At 42.3% G+C, this 15,460-nt stretch overlaps 2 protein-coding genes across 2 annotated transcripts; both read right to left on the bottom strand.

Annotated features, from left to right (window-relative positions):
• Nucleotides 1-2,054: 2,054 nt before the first annotated feature.
• On the bottom strand, nt 2,055-12,602 carry LOC6541371 (histone acetyltransferase KAT7). The gene is made up of 8 exons (XM_001970119.3): nt 11,786-12,602; nt 11,086-11,711; nt 10,852-11,009; nt 10,418-10,790; nt 7,440-7,545; nt 2,894-3,051; nt 2,729-2,824; nt 2,055-2,671 (listed from the first exon to the last, which is right to left on the bottom strand). Exons 1-8 carry the CDS (start codon nt 12,585-12,587, stop codon nt 2,555-2,557), a joined length of 2,436 nt encoding a protein of 811 aa, XP_001970155.1. The 5' UTR covers nt 12,588-12,602; the 3' UTR covers nt 2,055-2,554.
• Nucleotides 12,603-13,304: 702 nt separating this feature from the next.
• On the bottom strand, nt 13,305-14,272 carry LOC6542316 (accessory gland protein Acp29AB). The gene has a single exon (XM_001970118.3). It carries the CDS (start codon nt 14,216-14,218, stop codon nt 13,370-13,372), a length of 849 nt encoding a protein of 282 aa, XP_001970154.1. The 5' UTR covers nt 14,219-14,272; the 3' UTR covers nt 13,305-13,369.
• Between the last annotated feature and the right edge of the window lie 1,188 nt (nt 14,273-15,460).

The following is a 15,460-nucleotide window of genomic DNA, read 5'->3' as shown; positions in this document are numbered from 1 at the left end:
TGCAGTTTTCCTTGGCTTTGCCTCTCACACACGCACGCACCACACATACACGCACACCAACACGCGCGTTAACTATTTTTCTATGAATATTTCTTTTTCTTTAGTGGCTCGCTCTCTTTTCTCCCACGTTGTTGTCTCCCATTTGGTGCGAAACGAACGACTGTGCCAAAGCCCAGAAACTGTCTGGCCTTTTATTTTATATGGCCGGGCCGGGCCGATTCGATTCCGATTTTCCTGCCCACAGAGATAGAGATAAACCGAAAATCGGCAAAAGGCCAGAGTGGCGAATGCCAGGAAAGCTGCGAAGTGAGCGAACCGCGTTTGCCGGCTGTTGGCGATCAAATGCTCAATGTCTGCGGCAAATCAAGAGCCAAATGCGCGAATTTTATTCGCAGACGTCGACGTCGGACGTCGCCGTCGGCAGCGGCAGCGACAGCGGCAGCAGCGCCGCTCTCTTTCGCCCCGTTTTGTTGCCATTTCTCTCGCACAGTGGCGCCGCCGTCGAAAAGGGGGGCACTAAAAGGGGGCGACACTCCGTCGAGACACTGCTGCTGCTGCTTCCTGCTTCCTCTTCCTCACCCACATGCACTCACACGGCCACGCGCAGGGGAAGTGCATATGGGGTACAGTGGGCACGCTGTGCATTCAATGAATACCGCACATACTACAATGTACAAAATATTATTACAGAAAACAAAACATTTTATTATAAAGCCATATGTCACTATTTCTTGATACACATGTATTTATGTATATATGTAAATGTACTTTTAGATGTATGTATGTATAGAGTTTGGTTTTTGGTTCTGAGAAGATACAAACGAAATTAGTGCTAATTGTAAAAAAACTTTTTATTGCGAAATGTTTTTTTCTTCCATCAATTTCTTTTTGAGAGTTTATGTGCATTTGTAGTTCATGTACATATGTATGTATGTACATATGTACATATGCTTTATGAAACTTTTAAATTCTTATATAGGTGTTTCTATAAATAATGATTGTAGAAGCAACCTAATATAAGCATTATCGAGCATTTACTGTATGTATACACATACATTTGAGTTCCTTTGTTATAGAACTGCACCACCATAAAACATACTGCAACAAAAAGCTGGTACAGTGGGCTGAAACTTAATGAATGTTTTGAAAGTCTTATAAAATAACTCATTCATTCATTACGGAAATTATCATATTTACAATAGATGTTTGCAGAAAATGGGATCACTAGGAATTGTCATGGTTTTTTTTTTGTTCGAAGGGTTCTTGGAAATCCATATTTTACCGTGCCTCATGTTTTATAGGAAATTGTTATCAAACACGTCTAGGAATATTCATTGGTCTGACTAACCATTGTTTTGGTCCCTTGTTCGATCTTAATCTTCCGCTTCTAGGAACTATGTATGTATGTATGTACATCACAGGTAGATTACTTGGAAAGCATTGTAGCATAATATATGTGTGTAGATTGCAATAATGCCATTGCTCTAATGCTTACAAGATAAACTTAAGTACATACATATGTATGTAAAAACTATATGCAATAAGTTTTTTCGTTTTTTTCATAAGTTGATTAAAGATCAAGACGTATGTACAGATGTACATATATACATTAATATGTATTAATACTTTGCAGTCCTGATTACAGAAAACATGAGGAACTTTTCTATGGAAAATGTATTTAAAGTCATGATTAATTGTGGATTTAACTGCCCACTGTGCTCTCCATCTCACTCTCTGGCTGCTGCTCTCTGCTCGACGCTCTGCAGCGCTGTTCCCGGTGCATGTGTATGCTTTTTGGGTACACCCCGCCAATCCCGCGCCCAAAGGCAACCCGTCTGGTCTGCACACCTCTCGCCCCTCTCACCTGTCTCTCCCGGCAAAGCGACAATGTCAATGCGCCCGTCTCCTTGGTGTGTGTGCACTTTTTGCGCTGCTACACACACACAAAGTCCACTCCTTGACTCACCTCTCTTCCTTTCCTCTTCCTCTTCCACCTTGGGTCTTTGGTTTCTCCATGATTCATCTACATAAATCTCAAGGCAAGTCTTTGATCGTAAACCGAGTATATTTTTCTTATTTTTTAAGCTTTTTTCGTTTTGAGAATTTCACTATGTAACTTAAGACTCTAATTACTACAATTCTTAGCTACCAACAAGTACAGACACAGACACGTACATACATATGTTTACAATAGGCTGGCCTTAAGGTCTACCAACAAATATTAAAAAGTTGAGATAGGAGCTCCCTAAAAACCATTCTCCAATTGATGTCAGCCTCGTTATACCACTGTATAATAATTACGAAAGTGGGTTTACAAAAAGTTTTCTACATTAAGGCAATTATCGGCTAAGATAAATGCAAATAATTATGATTTTAGCAAGGTAATCAAGCCACCAAAATACAAGAGGCTGCCAAGATTGACGAGGAATGGAGATGTGGTTCTTCAGAAGTCCACCCAAATATAAAATCGTTGAAATCAGGAATTCGGAGCCAAGGATTCGTCATCGTCGTCGGCGTCCGCAAAGCATGCCCGGGCATGCTTCCAACCACGTGGTTATGGAGATGAGCTCGGCTGGATATTGATGAACGGCTGCCATCTCAAGCAGGAGTCGTCGATCTTGGGGAAGGTTCCTCTTCGCTTCACCCTCTCCTCGTACTCGTCCAGGACGTCCTGGGAAGAAGCATATATCAGTTTGGGTATTCCCTTGAGTTCACTTTAAGGCCTTACCTGCTTTTTGAGCACTATGTGCTTGCCCTTCCAGTACTTCATCATTCCGAGAGCTTGAAGGGTGCTCACAATGTCGTATGAGTATATAGCAGTTTCCTGAACAGGCAATGCATATGAAATAAATTATTTTATTTGTGTTATTTAAAAAATGTCTATCAAGCTCACCTGCGAAACATCCTTGATGGCGATCGTGTTTCCCGATCGATTGCACAGGTAGTCCAGGAGCACATCCTTCCAGTATGAGCGGTACGAGATCAGGCCCAGATCGGATAGAGGTTTCTCAGGCGAGCCGATTTTTCCCTCCACGCGGGTCAGCAGATAGCCTGCAAGTAAGCCGGAAAGGATGCGGATGCGGGTTAAATGTAGACCCCAAGAAGTATGCTACAGATAGAGTCGCAACGGAGTTCCTCGAGTTCCGGCGTATTATTTATGGTGACCAACTTTGGGCCCGCCCTCTGCCTCGCCAGTGTGTGTGTGTGGGTGCTTAAGTGTGTTCGTGTTGTGTCTAGACAGGATTCCGCAAAGTATTCAAGGGGACCCGGGGGCAGGGGATCCACATTTAAGCAACGTTCTGGCGTACATTCAACCCAACGACAGTGTCACCCCCAAAGGACCCACACCAAGAAAATATACTCTGGATTCTAGAGCCGTCTGGCAGCAACAATTCCCGTCTCTAGATAACAACAACCACACGGCGGAGAGAGGAGCGGCGGCGGGGAGAAGCAGCAGCAGCAGCAGCAACAATGAGTGCAACCTAAGTAAATTGACGAGGACGAGAGAGCGAGGACACAACACAAAATCCACTGAGGCAGGCTCAGGAAAAAAACAGTTAGCAGAAGAAGAGGAGGCACATAGGAGCTGAGCGAGAGAGGAGCACGGCACCATGGGCGTAGCTAGCGTGAATTATAAATACGCCTAAAAGCAGGCCGTAGTTTGCTGCGAATACCTCATGGTAGGAAATTACCAAATGAATGATTATTTTGTTATTTTTATTTATTGCATTGAATCCTATTTTCATTTCCAGGATAACTGATATTAACGTGTGCCCCCTTGCTGCACCCATGACGCCAGCTGTGGAGCAACGGGAGAGTAAAATGGGAGACCAGGACTCACTCAATGGCAGACGGCAGACACAGCTGAGAGGGCAGACGGAAAAGGCGGGAATGATGCAAGAAGCATGGGGCAGGGGGAAGAATTCTGCTGACTGACTGGACGAGCGCAGGGTTGAACGCACACAAGCAAAAGTAAACGCAGCGCTTGGCTTTTTGCTCGACCGAGCACAGTGGAACCAAAGTAACAAATCAAGATGGAATATGAGTCCGCGTAGATAGATCAGTAATACAAGTCAACTTAACTATACTTCTTAAAAAAAAGTTTTGATACATAAGTATTTCGGCTTTTACATACATATGTATGTGTGTACATTATAGCATAAAGTTAAAAGACTTTCAAATGATCGTTAGGATATATTCTTTTGGTCTCGGCCCACTGTGCGCTGTATTTTATGCAGTTCGAGGGGCTGCCCCCTCGCCATGCTCCTTATGCGACTTTTGGCCAGAAGAGGGCGTTTTCGGGTGGCACTTTGATTTCTTTGTGCCGCACTTCGTCTCGCTCCTTGCCCCCTCCCCATACTCCTAGACGTGATAAATCCTGGCGCAGCGGGACGGGAGAGCGGTGTTGGTGCGAGCGAAAGGGGGAGTATGGGTGAGAACGTCGAGACGACTTTATCGATCCAATCTGATTCGCACAGTCGAGCTCTCGCTCTTGCTCGCACTTGCACACTCGCCGCTGACGCAGCAACATTGTTGTTGCATAGCCATAGGCGCTGCGAACGAACAGTAATGAGTTAAAGAATGAAAATTTACGCTAAATGTGCAAAAGGGGACGGCGACTTCAACTTTAACTCAAATTAGCAAGGCTCTAATTATTATTTCTATGCGTTTTTCTTGTTTTTTATGCAGCTACCAGAGTATGGAACGCAGTGAGTAATGAGCGGCGAGAGAGCGAAACAAAGAGAGAGTTACCGTTACTCGCTCTTTTGTGCTCGCCAAAGAGGACGACGCCCTTTCATTGTGACCTGTCCTGACCTTTGTTGTCTGCCGCCAACAGTTGTTGTTTTTGTTGCTCTTCTGGTGTTGTTGTGTCTGCTAAATTTTATCTACAGTCAAGCTTCTATAGACTCACAGACAATTTGGAGTAGAAGCCAATTATTTTTGAAACTTATTTCTGTTTCCCAAAAAAGTTGAATTTTTTAATACTTTCAAGCAACAAATTAGCTTTAAATTGGTTTTTAGGATCCAAACACATTTTTTAAGCTTCTTAAACCAAGGCTCAATATTTTGTATGATATTAGGTTTGTTATCTGTCGTTGCATTACAGATTACACATTTTTAATACTATCATCAAAGATTCCTTTAGGGAATCCTCACTGTAAGTGCTTTTTGCGGGTATGTTGCTTATGCGGGACTCCCAAAAGATAAAAGCAAACTTTAAGCGGCACGTTTCGTATATTTTTGGCAACTTTGGTACATTTTGTTTGTGGGTTTTTAGAAAGTTTCGTTAATTAATGCAGTAGGTGGCAACCCTTGTATTTTGGCCCCCTCATTTGCATTTTGCGTGCACCTGGACATACCTAAATGCTGTATGGCCGTACCGCTCTAACACACATGGGTAGAGCTGTTCGAATTTCGGCGGACTGGTGGGTTAAGTTAACCCCTGTCTGTCTGCAAGTATTCCTTCCACCTGCCATGTGCAAAATAACCAATTCCAGTTAATAATGACGAAAATGATTTGCACGCCGTCCAGTACATAGAACAAAATAATTTTCAAGTACAAAACGGTAATCAAAGAAATATACGTATATAATTATATACTCGTATAAAAAAAGTTTTCGTGCTGTCTAGTCTACTAAAATATACAGTGATCAAACTTTGGTGGAGACTTTAAAAAGCTGTTTAAGCAAAAGATTCTTTTAGTCTAAGGAATTCCCGATATTAATTTAATAATAATTTAATAATTGACAGTAGACAATAAAAAAATGAATTTTTAGATACAAATTTAGTAAGTTAAGTTTTTGATGGATCTAGATTTTAGTCTAAAGCTTTTACCACTTTATAATACACCAACTAGCTACCAAAGTAAGTGCCACAATATAAGCCATAAAACAATCAATCCAAAGTCTGAAACAAAGCTCTTATTTAAAAGTTGAATTATACCAGATTTCCCTGAGATAGATTAGATTAATCAATTATTTTCCGTGCACCTCCCTCGCTCTCTCAACATGACTTCCGCTCCCTCCTCTCTTTCTTTGGTTGACCATTACTCTTTTTGCCGGCCGGCACTTGGCTTTGTGTCTGTGGGCCTTCGCGTGTGTCTGTGTAAGGTCAATGTCGTTTCGCTCGCTCTTTCGTTCGTTCATTACCGCCCAACCCCCCTGACCACCTCTCAAACCTTCCACGCCCGTGGCATTGCATGTATTGACTTTACATAGACACAAATGCCGTCGCCTCTGCCGGCGCCGCTGTCGGCGTCGACGCCATTGCGAATGTAAATGTATGACTCAAGACTCTCTTTGTCTTTCCCCACTCCCCTTTGCACTACGATGGCTGGGTAATTCTTTTTTTCATAATTTCTTACTTAGCTACCTTTTTTTGGGTTGTGTGTGTTTTTATTGTCTAGTCTGTGGGCTTGGATTAATTTTAAACAATTTTCGTTGCAGCCGCCTAAAATTACTTATGCGATATGCAGTGCACCTGTGTGTGTCTACGTTTAATTGATGCAGAAATTGCATGTTCTGCACCTGGAGAAGAAGAAGGAGTGAAGGCAAAGGTGGGGAAAACTGCAATTGGAAAGCTGAGCCAAAGTCTCCTTCATGTTTGGCTTTTCTCATGCAATGATGATTACATTTCACACACACCTGCACACCGCACACACACACAACCACACTTATGACTCAGCGGAAGAAGAAGAAGAAGGGGAACAAAGACTCAATAAAGCCAGAAAATTTTAGTGGCCAATATACTTTTTCACTAACAAGCCTCATTAAGGCCCAATTTCATTGGAATCCCAACCACTCCGTGATATTATATGATTTTCAGGGTCACTGTGGTCTTCCAGTGGAAGAATTGCGCAGAAGAGACCACAGAAGAATTCTTCGTTTGAGGTCAATTACACTTTTAATCGGCTCACAATAAAGAAACATTTATATTGGCTTCCCAGTTGTTCATATTAGTAAACTAACATCAAGGCATAGTTTTTGAACAACATTAAATATTTAAGATAAAATTTATTGAATTTTGAGCTCGCTTGTGTACAACATATTGGGAATCCTTTGTTTAGCAGCAAATCGGTCGATCGAAAAATGTAAATAAATGGTTTGATATTTAATCGATAAGAAATTATTCCATAAAAACTAAATACATTTCAAAAACCAATAAGACTTCTCTTAGATTAAGTCTGAAGTTATAATATCGCAAGATAAAGTTCGTTGGAAGCATAGTAAGATGAGTTGATGTTGAGCAAGATGATGTATATTTGATAAGATAAGATAAGCAGACAAATCCTTTAAACAATTTCTAATAGATAAGAAGTTGTAGTACTATCATAATTAAGTGCAACAAGTGACATTACCTGGAAAGACAATCCCCACTTAACTGTACCAAACTGTATTAACAATTCTAAGTTCTGAGTAGAGTCTCAAGTGTTAACTTACTGAAATCGATGAGTAATCTTCCATAACCCTTTCGCTGGTATGGCGGCAATGTTAAAATACAGGACACATTGTAAAACGAGTTCTTCTCCTGCAGGAAAGGAATATGCTGTAAAGAAAGAAAAAAGTGTATGAAATGATTAACAAATCAGAAGCACCAATAAACCAGGTATTTATAAGCGGTAATTTAAGGATTTTACTAATCCAGTTAAAAGTAAGCAAAGGTTAGCGCACATATTATTAAAATTAAATGAATTGCAAAGATTCAAGAACAATGGCAGACGCTAAAGGAGTGGGGAAAATGATGCTTGGAGTTGGGAAAAATCGACGAATAGAGGTATGGGAAAAACTTCAGAGTTGGGGGATCAGACAGACATTTTCCAGACAAAAGATGAGGGGAAATGGGGCCTGTGCAAGTGGCAGAGATGATGGCAACATTTATCTGTCGCTTTTGGCTTTTTTCGGCAGTTCAATGACCAGCAAAATTAAACGAATCGATAGACAGCCAGCACCAGAGACAGTCAGACAGAGATGGCTGCAGCGGCGGGAAAGAGATGGCCAAATTGGCGAGAGAACGGTGCGTAAATACATAAACAAACGCACATACATACATAGCAGCTGCAGGAGCAGCACGAGGACCACGAGTCTGGGGATCGGGATATATACGCAAGACAGACTGGATGGATACATGGATATAGCCATGCCCAGCCCAGCACAGCCCCCTCTTCTCACGGTCATTGCCAAAAAAGAAACAATCCCATGGAGAACACACAGTGCCAAAATCATTGAGAAATTACAACATTTAAGTGCTTAACAAATATAAAAGGCCGTATTTGGCAAGCTTAGTGCTCATCAGAAAAAGAGTTTTTAAATAAAAAGTTACAATATTAGAAGTGAGTATGGTATGCAGGGTGAAATACGCAAGAACTTCTTGAGTTAAAGAATATTGTAAGAACACCTAAAACCCATTTAAATGCCCACGTTTTCATTCCTGTGTGCTGGATCTGGAATATGGCAACAATTCGGAAATTCATTTATGTACACTGCGGGTTTTTCATTCTGATTTTCCCTTTGTAGTACCGCCTGGTTTTTGTTTTCTGAGGTCTGTTCTTTTTTTTTGCTCGTTTTTCCTTTGTCTGCCCTGATGTCTGGGAACGCAACCACATAGCAGAGGAGTCCCTGTTTCCCAATCTGATCCCCCCGCCAACACCCCGAGATCCTTCACCCCGGATTTTCCTGGCCCAGCCCGGGCAATCGCAGTTTGTGGAGCAGGCGCAGACGCAGAATCAGAAATTCCCGCACCCGGCCCAGAGGTGCACGACCTCAATCGTGTCCCCAGCATCCGAGCATCGGAGCAGCGTGCCCTGCCTGCCAATCCATCTCCCTCCTCCAATCCTCGGTGTCTGGCTGCTGTCTGGACCCCGTTTTGGAGTCAGAGAGCTGGAGGTTAACTGCGGGACAAAGGATTGCCGAAAATTATCACTGTCAAATGCGAAGGGGTTGGGTGTCCACTAGAGTTTATACGCAGCCTAGTCTGCAGATGCAATGCCATGATATAGGGATAAAGATTTGATCCTACAGGCAATTTACACTGAGTTCGTCATCGATACGATTTCAAAATATAAATTAATAAATTCAAATGATTCAAACGATTATCCCATTCTTAACTTCTCTTAGATAGTCTTGAAAATATTTCCATATCTGCTTAAAAACATTCCTTAAACATTTTCAAGGGAGTATTTTTCGTCACCAGGCAGTAACGAAATTATGAATGTCCCAGCACGAGCGTAGTAAATATATGTAAACTTGTAGTATGTGTAGGGACTGCCAAATTCTGACTGCCTCGGGATGCTGCGCCAGCACTGCGAGGGTTCACAAAGGGATTTCCAAAGAGGGGCATCATCAGGAGCAGGAGCAGGAGCATCGGGAGCAGAGTAGGAGGAGCAGCTGCAGCATCAGCCAACGACATGCGCAATTTGTAACACAAACCCAGTCTCTGCCAGCGCCCAAAAACTTTCTGCATTCTGCAGTAAAACTGCGAGCCGAAGGTGGGATCCCAAAGCCCGTGAATGTATCGCCGGACCCGTATTTTCCGTATATTCTGGGGGAGGTCAAGAAACCGTGGCCGTGGCTGCTTTTTAAAGCCAGGGGAAATGACTCTCTCGTTCGCGCTCCTTGTTTCTCTCTGTCTGTTGCTTATTTACCCGAAAACGTTGACAAAAAAACTAAATGGAAAAATCATCTGGTTTTCGGTGGGCATGGTCAAGGCAGGGCCACTGCCTCTGCATCTGAGTACAACCATATAGTCTGGTCGGCGGTACATATGTATGTATGAACCGTACATGGGCTGTGGCTGACGTTCAGAGTCTGGGATACCGGCTTCTACATTCCTCGCATCTCTATTCCGTCTCCAGACATAAAGGAATCATAAAACTGTAAAATGTTATTATTCAATTTTATGCTGGGGAATAACCATAAAAGTTCGGGAACATTCTGGCGCACGATTGAGGCGTGACTATTCAAATTATAAGCAATTAGGAATCGAAATCATTAGAGCAGGATTACTTTTCCGGTTTTGGTTTCCATTTGCTTAAGACTAAAGGGGAAGCAGTAATGTTTGTAGTTAAGAATATAAGTTAGGATAAGCTCTGCAAGCAATGCACTTTAAAACGTTTTATTTTCATAAGTTTTCTATTAAGCTGTTTTTTAAATATCCTCATTTTGCTTAAATATGTCACTCAATTTCAAATTTTAAATTATTAATTCAGTTACTACTCTTAAACGCTTTTCGGCGTTGCATATGTATGCATATTAATATTTTTAAAATGGAAGGGAAACAGGAAAATGAAAGTGCACTGGTTATTTCAACTGCGTAATGTTTGATTTTGAAATTAAGTAAATAGTGATTTGTTTGGTTAAGCATAATGGGTTGCCAACAATTATCAAAGAAAATATAAATTGTAAATGATTACTTCACTTACCTTGCTGAAATAACCAACAATATGGCAGCCGTCCACATCGGCCAGCGTCATGATGTAGAAAAGAAAGGGCTCCACATCGTAGTATAGGGTTTTGTGATCCAGGAAGAACTTTGCCAGCAGGCACAAATGTTGACAGTATTGCTTATAACGCTTCCCGTCCACCTGCCACACCTGTAGTTTGCCCTTGCGGTATATCTCATCGCCCGGCGGATGCCGCCAGACGCATTTCTCGGCATGCCGCTTAATGCCCGTCTCTGATTTTTGGTAGCGCAGGCAGAACTCGCAGATGTACATTTTGGGCAGGCGGGCAGCATCGTCCGGATAGGGGGATTGATACCAGACCTTCATCTTGTACTTGCCCATGCTGATATATCTGTCATACGAAGGAGTGGTAATTGGATCTTCTTGAGTTTGTTATATTACTAAACACTTACTTTATTCCCTTTCCCACGGGCAGGTCTTTGAGTTCGTCTTCTATCCTTTCGGAGGCTTGAGCTTGTGCTTCCCGGAACAATTGCAAATCATAGTCAGGCACCAGGCCTGACAGATTTGGTTCCCGGTCCTCATCCGTTACGTCTTTTTCCAACTTAACCTGACGGGTAATGGAGTATCGAAATATGTAATTGGCAATAGTCTAATATTGAATTTTGCATTAGTTGTATCCTTACCTTCGAGTCCAGGAAATTGTTATTCGCCGGCTTAAAGTTAGCCCTTGACTCGCGAATTTTGGCCAGAAACTCGCGCTGCTCGGGCGAGAGCGTCTTGAGATTGGTGCTTTGGTTACCCGGCGCTGTCACAATGTTGACGGGCATCTTTAGTCGCTGTTCATTCCTCAGTTTTCTCTCATTAGCCCGCTCTTTACACTCCGAGGCGGACATGTTGTGGTAGATAGGACAGGCCTCTGGCAAAAAGTGCTTGTCCAAATTGCCACTCAGGTGTCCGGATGAATCGCAGCCCTCGATGGGGCACTTCTTTTCTGTCTGGGTAATAGGTGACACGGGTCGGGATTTAATGGAGCTCAGGACTCCACTGCTGATTCCGATGGATTCCCTTTTCACCTTGCTTTTGCTGGCGTTCAAATTCGAGGGCGCTGGCTTTTTGGCGGCACTCTTGGAGATCATCATTTTGTCATCTTCTAGGTCGCCATCGGATTCAGAATCGGTGTCCTGTTTGGGCTGCTGTTTTGTCCTTCGCATGCTGAGTGAACGGGTGAGTTTCCTCATGGGATTGGCCTTGTCTTTTCGCTCTTCTTCGCTGTCTGAGTTTTGCATTTTTGTTGGACCGCTCCTCTTACCTGCAGTAGTTCAAGTTGAAAAGATTATTATAAACCTATTTATCAATATTAAAATCTTGATATACTCTGCCTACCTTTAGCTCCTCCTTTTACTGGCTGCGAGCTGTAGGAGTTGCTGGAATCACTTCCTTCAGACTCGCTTCCAGAGCTTGATTCATCGCCTGAGTTGGAGCCACTTTCGGAGTCCGAACTGCCGTCACTGCTGATCACCGGTCCTCCCCCATTTTTCTTTGCCGGCGGCAGTTTTCCTCGGATTGGCTTTGGCCTCACCGTGCTGGCCATTTTGAGGGGAACCTTGCGGCCGTTCTTGACGATCTTCATTGAGTCATCCGTACTGTTGGACGAGGAGGAGAGCGAGGGTCGTTTGCCCTCGCCGTTTTCCAGTGATCGGTTGGTGTTGTTGTTTGCTGATCGCTGGGTAGGATTGCTGGGTTTGTTAGCTGGATTGCTGGGCTTGTTGACGGACGCGGGTGGTTTCCTTCTGGCTGCAGAGGCGGCAGCTGCCGCTGTTACAGTGGAACTGCCCATGGCACGGGCGTTCTTCTTGGCCGGCGGCGCCGAATCCTCATCCTCGTCGTCATCGCTGGAGAGTTTACTTTTGGGAGGATTAGTTACTTTCCTGACGGAGGGCGCTACATTCGCCTTGGATTTTTCCTCCGCCGCCGGAGGAGCAGGCTTTCTTCTCTGTGCATTCCCGGAATTCGTTTGTTGTGGCGTTTGCGTCTGCGATTTGGCGGAGGAATTCGTGGATGGTTTCTCCTCCGGCGTCGCACTGCTGGAATCCGTGTCCGAGCTGCTGCCCGTCTCGGAACTGGTGGATCCGCTGGTGGAGGAGCTGCCCGACTCCGAGCTGCTGCTGCCGGACTCCAAGGCCATTTTTGTATCGCAGAACGTTTTTTAATATTTGTACACAAAAATGCCTGTTTTCTGGTATTGTTTTGATTAGAGTGACCAGAGGTGTGTGCCAACAGGAATGCCATGGGAATCGGCCGGAACTATCGGCTAACGAGGGCTAGAGATGCGCTATTAGTACACACAACTTTCGCATTCTAATGATATTTTAGCTAGCAAATTTGAAATGTGCAAATGAACCTGCACAATTTTAATATTAGTAGTATGCCATGTTTTATAAGAGTTTTTAAAATTCTTAAAAACTTAAAAATTGTTTTTGCTCTCTTGCTTCTAACGACAAGTGATTTTGTAAAACATAGAGCATTGTAAATTATGGCTGCAATAAATTAAATAATCTTAAGAAAGTAGCAATTTAAATTTACGACGTAGGTGATCCAGAATCAAAAACCCCAAGTACAAGAAATTCGATAACAGCAATCTTATAGGCGTATTACTCATTTCAGTTAATTTACTTACGGCGAATATCTACGACAATTTGAAACGACATTTTCTGATTGCGCAAAAATCATTCGTCATTTGTTTACCAATATAACGATATTACTTTAAACAATTGGGTGTTGAACCAGCCTACAAATATACATTATTGCTGAATGCGTTTGAATTGGTTGGTTCAATTACTCTGTCTTCAACCAATCGACTTCACCAATTTACTGTGATCTTCAGTAAAACTAATTATAAAGTAATTATAAAATATGGGTATTTATTTTTGTATTTATTTATACATGTGCAGGCTTGGTACTTTAAAACTAGACATCACTGTCTGATTGGCAAATAAAGTGCATAACGTCAGTAGTGCAGGATAGCACTATCATTACGTTTTCGTGCCCATAAACGTAGGCGCAGTGCTGGGTGGGATTGTTATACTTGGGCTCATTTTTGCGCCACCTGAAGTAGGTGGCTAGTTTGCCGGAGGCCAAGGATATAAACTCCCCCTGTTTGGCCAAGTCATTGACTCCCAGCCAGTAGTTCGCCTTTTTCAGTTGCGCCGCTATGGCGTTATACTCCTGTTCATTTTGGAAGGCGGCGAGGTGGCCGCCCATTTCAATACACATCTGCTCGGCGGTCCTCCAGTTCACCACTACATTGTGTTCAATGTAGAAGTACCTCGACCCTATCTTTTGGTATCTCTGCAGCACGAGTTTCCTCTCGATCTCGGATAGAGTCTTCTGAATGGCTGTTAGCTGGCTTTCCGTCCTCTTCTGTCCATCTTTCAACTGATTACCCAGGGCTGTCTGATTGCCTTCTATGTCCTTTAGTCTTTGCTCAAGATCCTGGGGGATGGCCTTCGTAATATTGTTCTTGAGGAATGCGTGCTGGGACTCTATTTGGATTTGTGTCGCCGTCAACTGGTCTTCTATCTGATCCAGTTTCGCCACAGTTTCATTGAGTTTTACTCCGCAGGTTCCCCAATCCTGTTGCTCTTTCGAAAGGTGATCGATTACCGGCTGCAGTGCGGATACACAGTATTCACTGCACTGGTTCGGAGGATCGGATAGTAGACACACGTAGCGCCTGCCATCCTGGGCTTCAATCAGAGCTCCGTAAGGATACAGCAAAACAAATGCGCACAGAATAAATTTCGCGGATCTAAGCATTGTGGACAACCACTGAGGTGGAAACCTGATAAAGAACTGATACTGAAATCATGGTCGGACTTTTTAAAGACCCGGCATTATGGTTGATAAATATATTTGATCTTCTTATTAATAGTCACAAGAAATTTGATGTGGTATAATTCGTTATCATTATTGGTAAAGCTTTGTCAATATGGTATAAAATAGTAATAAATTAGATATGTGTGTCTACCACGCTTAACTTAATGACATACTTTATTTCCGAAGTTAACGCTACAGTCGAGTTCATCGACTATCAGATGCACGTTACTAAGCTAGTGAGTTCTGGGATTGCGAGTGAAATATTTTAAAATTCTTTTGGCATATTCACAGAATCACACAGAATATTCACAGAAAACATTTTTCAAAAATTCTGGGTTCTGGGTGTTAGAGTAGGCGTGGAAATCTTTTGAAACATACTTCCGCTGCGTCTGCATCTAGAATCTTGGTCTAAACCGTATAGCTTTTATAGTTCCCGAGATCACAGCGTTCATACAGACGGACGGACACGGCCTGATAGTCTAGTAATCCCTATTAAGGATTTCCCTTAACTGTTTCATACCTTTCAACAGAGGAAGTATACCCTTTTATACTACGAGTAACGTCATTAATATGACTAAAAAATAATCTGCTTTTGATGTGAACAACTTTTTTGGAGTTTGCTTTGCATAAACTATACTTTTCTAGGAATATCTACATATGGCCATTGGAGGTTTCCAATTAAATTATCTGGTTAATTAAAGATTTTAGCTATGCCCTAGAGCTATATGGTATACATATATGGTATATTTTTAGATAATCGACAGCTGGCTGTGTCATAAGAAAGATATAAAAAATTATCATCAGCCGTTTGCTATCCGGAAATGATAAAGCTTTTTAATCTTGACACACCCTACTTTAGAATCCGCTCTTAAATTTGTTGTTTGATTGTTAGTTTTTGAATTACTTATAGGGTTTTTAATATAGAAATATATAAATTGATAATGTAATTGCTGCTTTTAAAAACATATATTGTTATTTTTCCGTTGGAATAGAATCTTTCAACATCGATTGATTTAATTATGCGAAGACTGATTAAAATATTTATTTACCCTGTTTTAATTTACTTTAAGTTGAAAAAATATATAAGCCATAAGTCGCCTAATTAGATAGTAAAAGATAATTCTTTTATAAAGTTGGAATAAACTAAATTGGAGTTGGAGTAAACTAAGGAATTTTTTTGCT

Source organism: Drosophila erecta, unplaced genomic scaffold (genome assembly GCF_003286155.1).
Source record: "Drosophila erecta strain 14021-0224.00,06,07 unplaced genomic scaffold, DereRS2 tig00000055-arrow-pilon, whole genome shotgun sequence".
In the NCBI taxonomy this organism is placed as follows: domain Eukaryota; kingdom Metazoa; phylum Arthropoda; class Insecta; order Diptera; family Drosophilidae; genus Drosophila; species Drosophila erecta.
The sequence above is the reverse complement of the archived record's forward strand: the minus strand, read 5'-3'. Positions and strand labels throughout refer to the sequence as shown.

Bases quoted from the DNA above. Each gene is read 5' to 3' on its own strand.
- LOC6541371 (XM_001970119.3), bottom strand. From the start codon at position 12,587: ATGGCCTTGGAGTCCGGCAGCAGCAGCTCGGAGTCGGGCAGCTCCTCC. The intron at 11,712-11,785 runs GTAGGCAGAGTA...GAACTACTGCAG, and splicing joins AGTAAAAGGAGGAGCTAAAG to GTAAGAGGAGCGGTCCAACA. The intron at 10,791-10,851 runs GTAAGTGTTTAG...TTCGTATGACAG, and splicing joins CCCGTGGGAAAGGGAATAAA to ATATATCAGCATGGGCAAGT.
- LOC6542316 (XM_001970118.3), bottom strand. From the start codon at position 14,218: ATGCTTAGATCCGCGAAATTTATTCTGTGCGCATTTGTTTTGCTGTAT.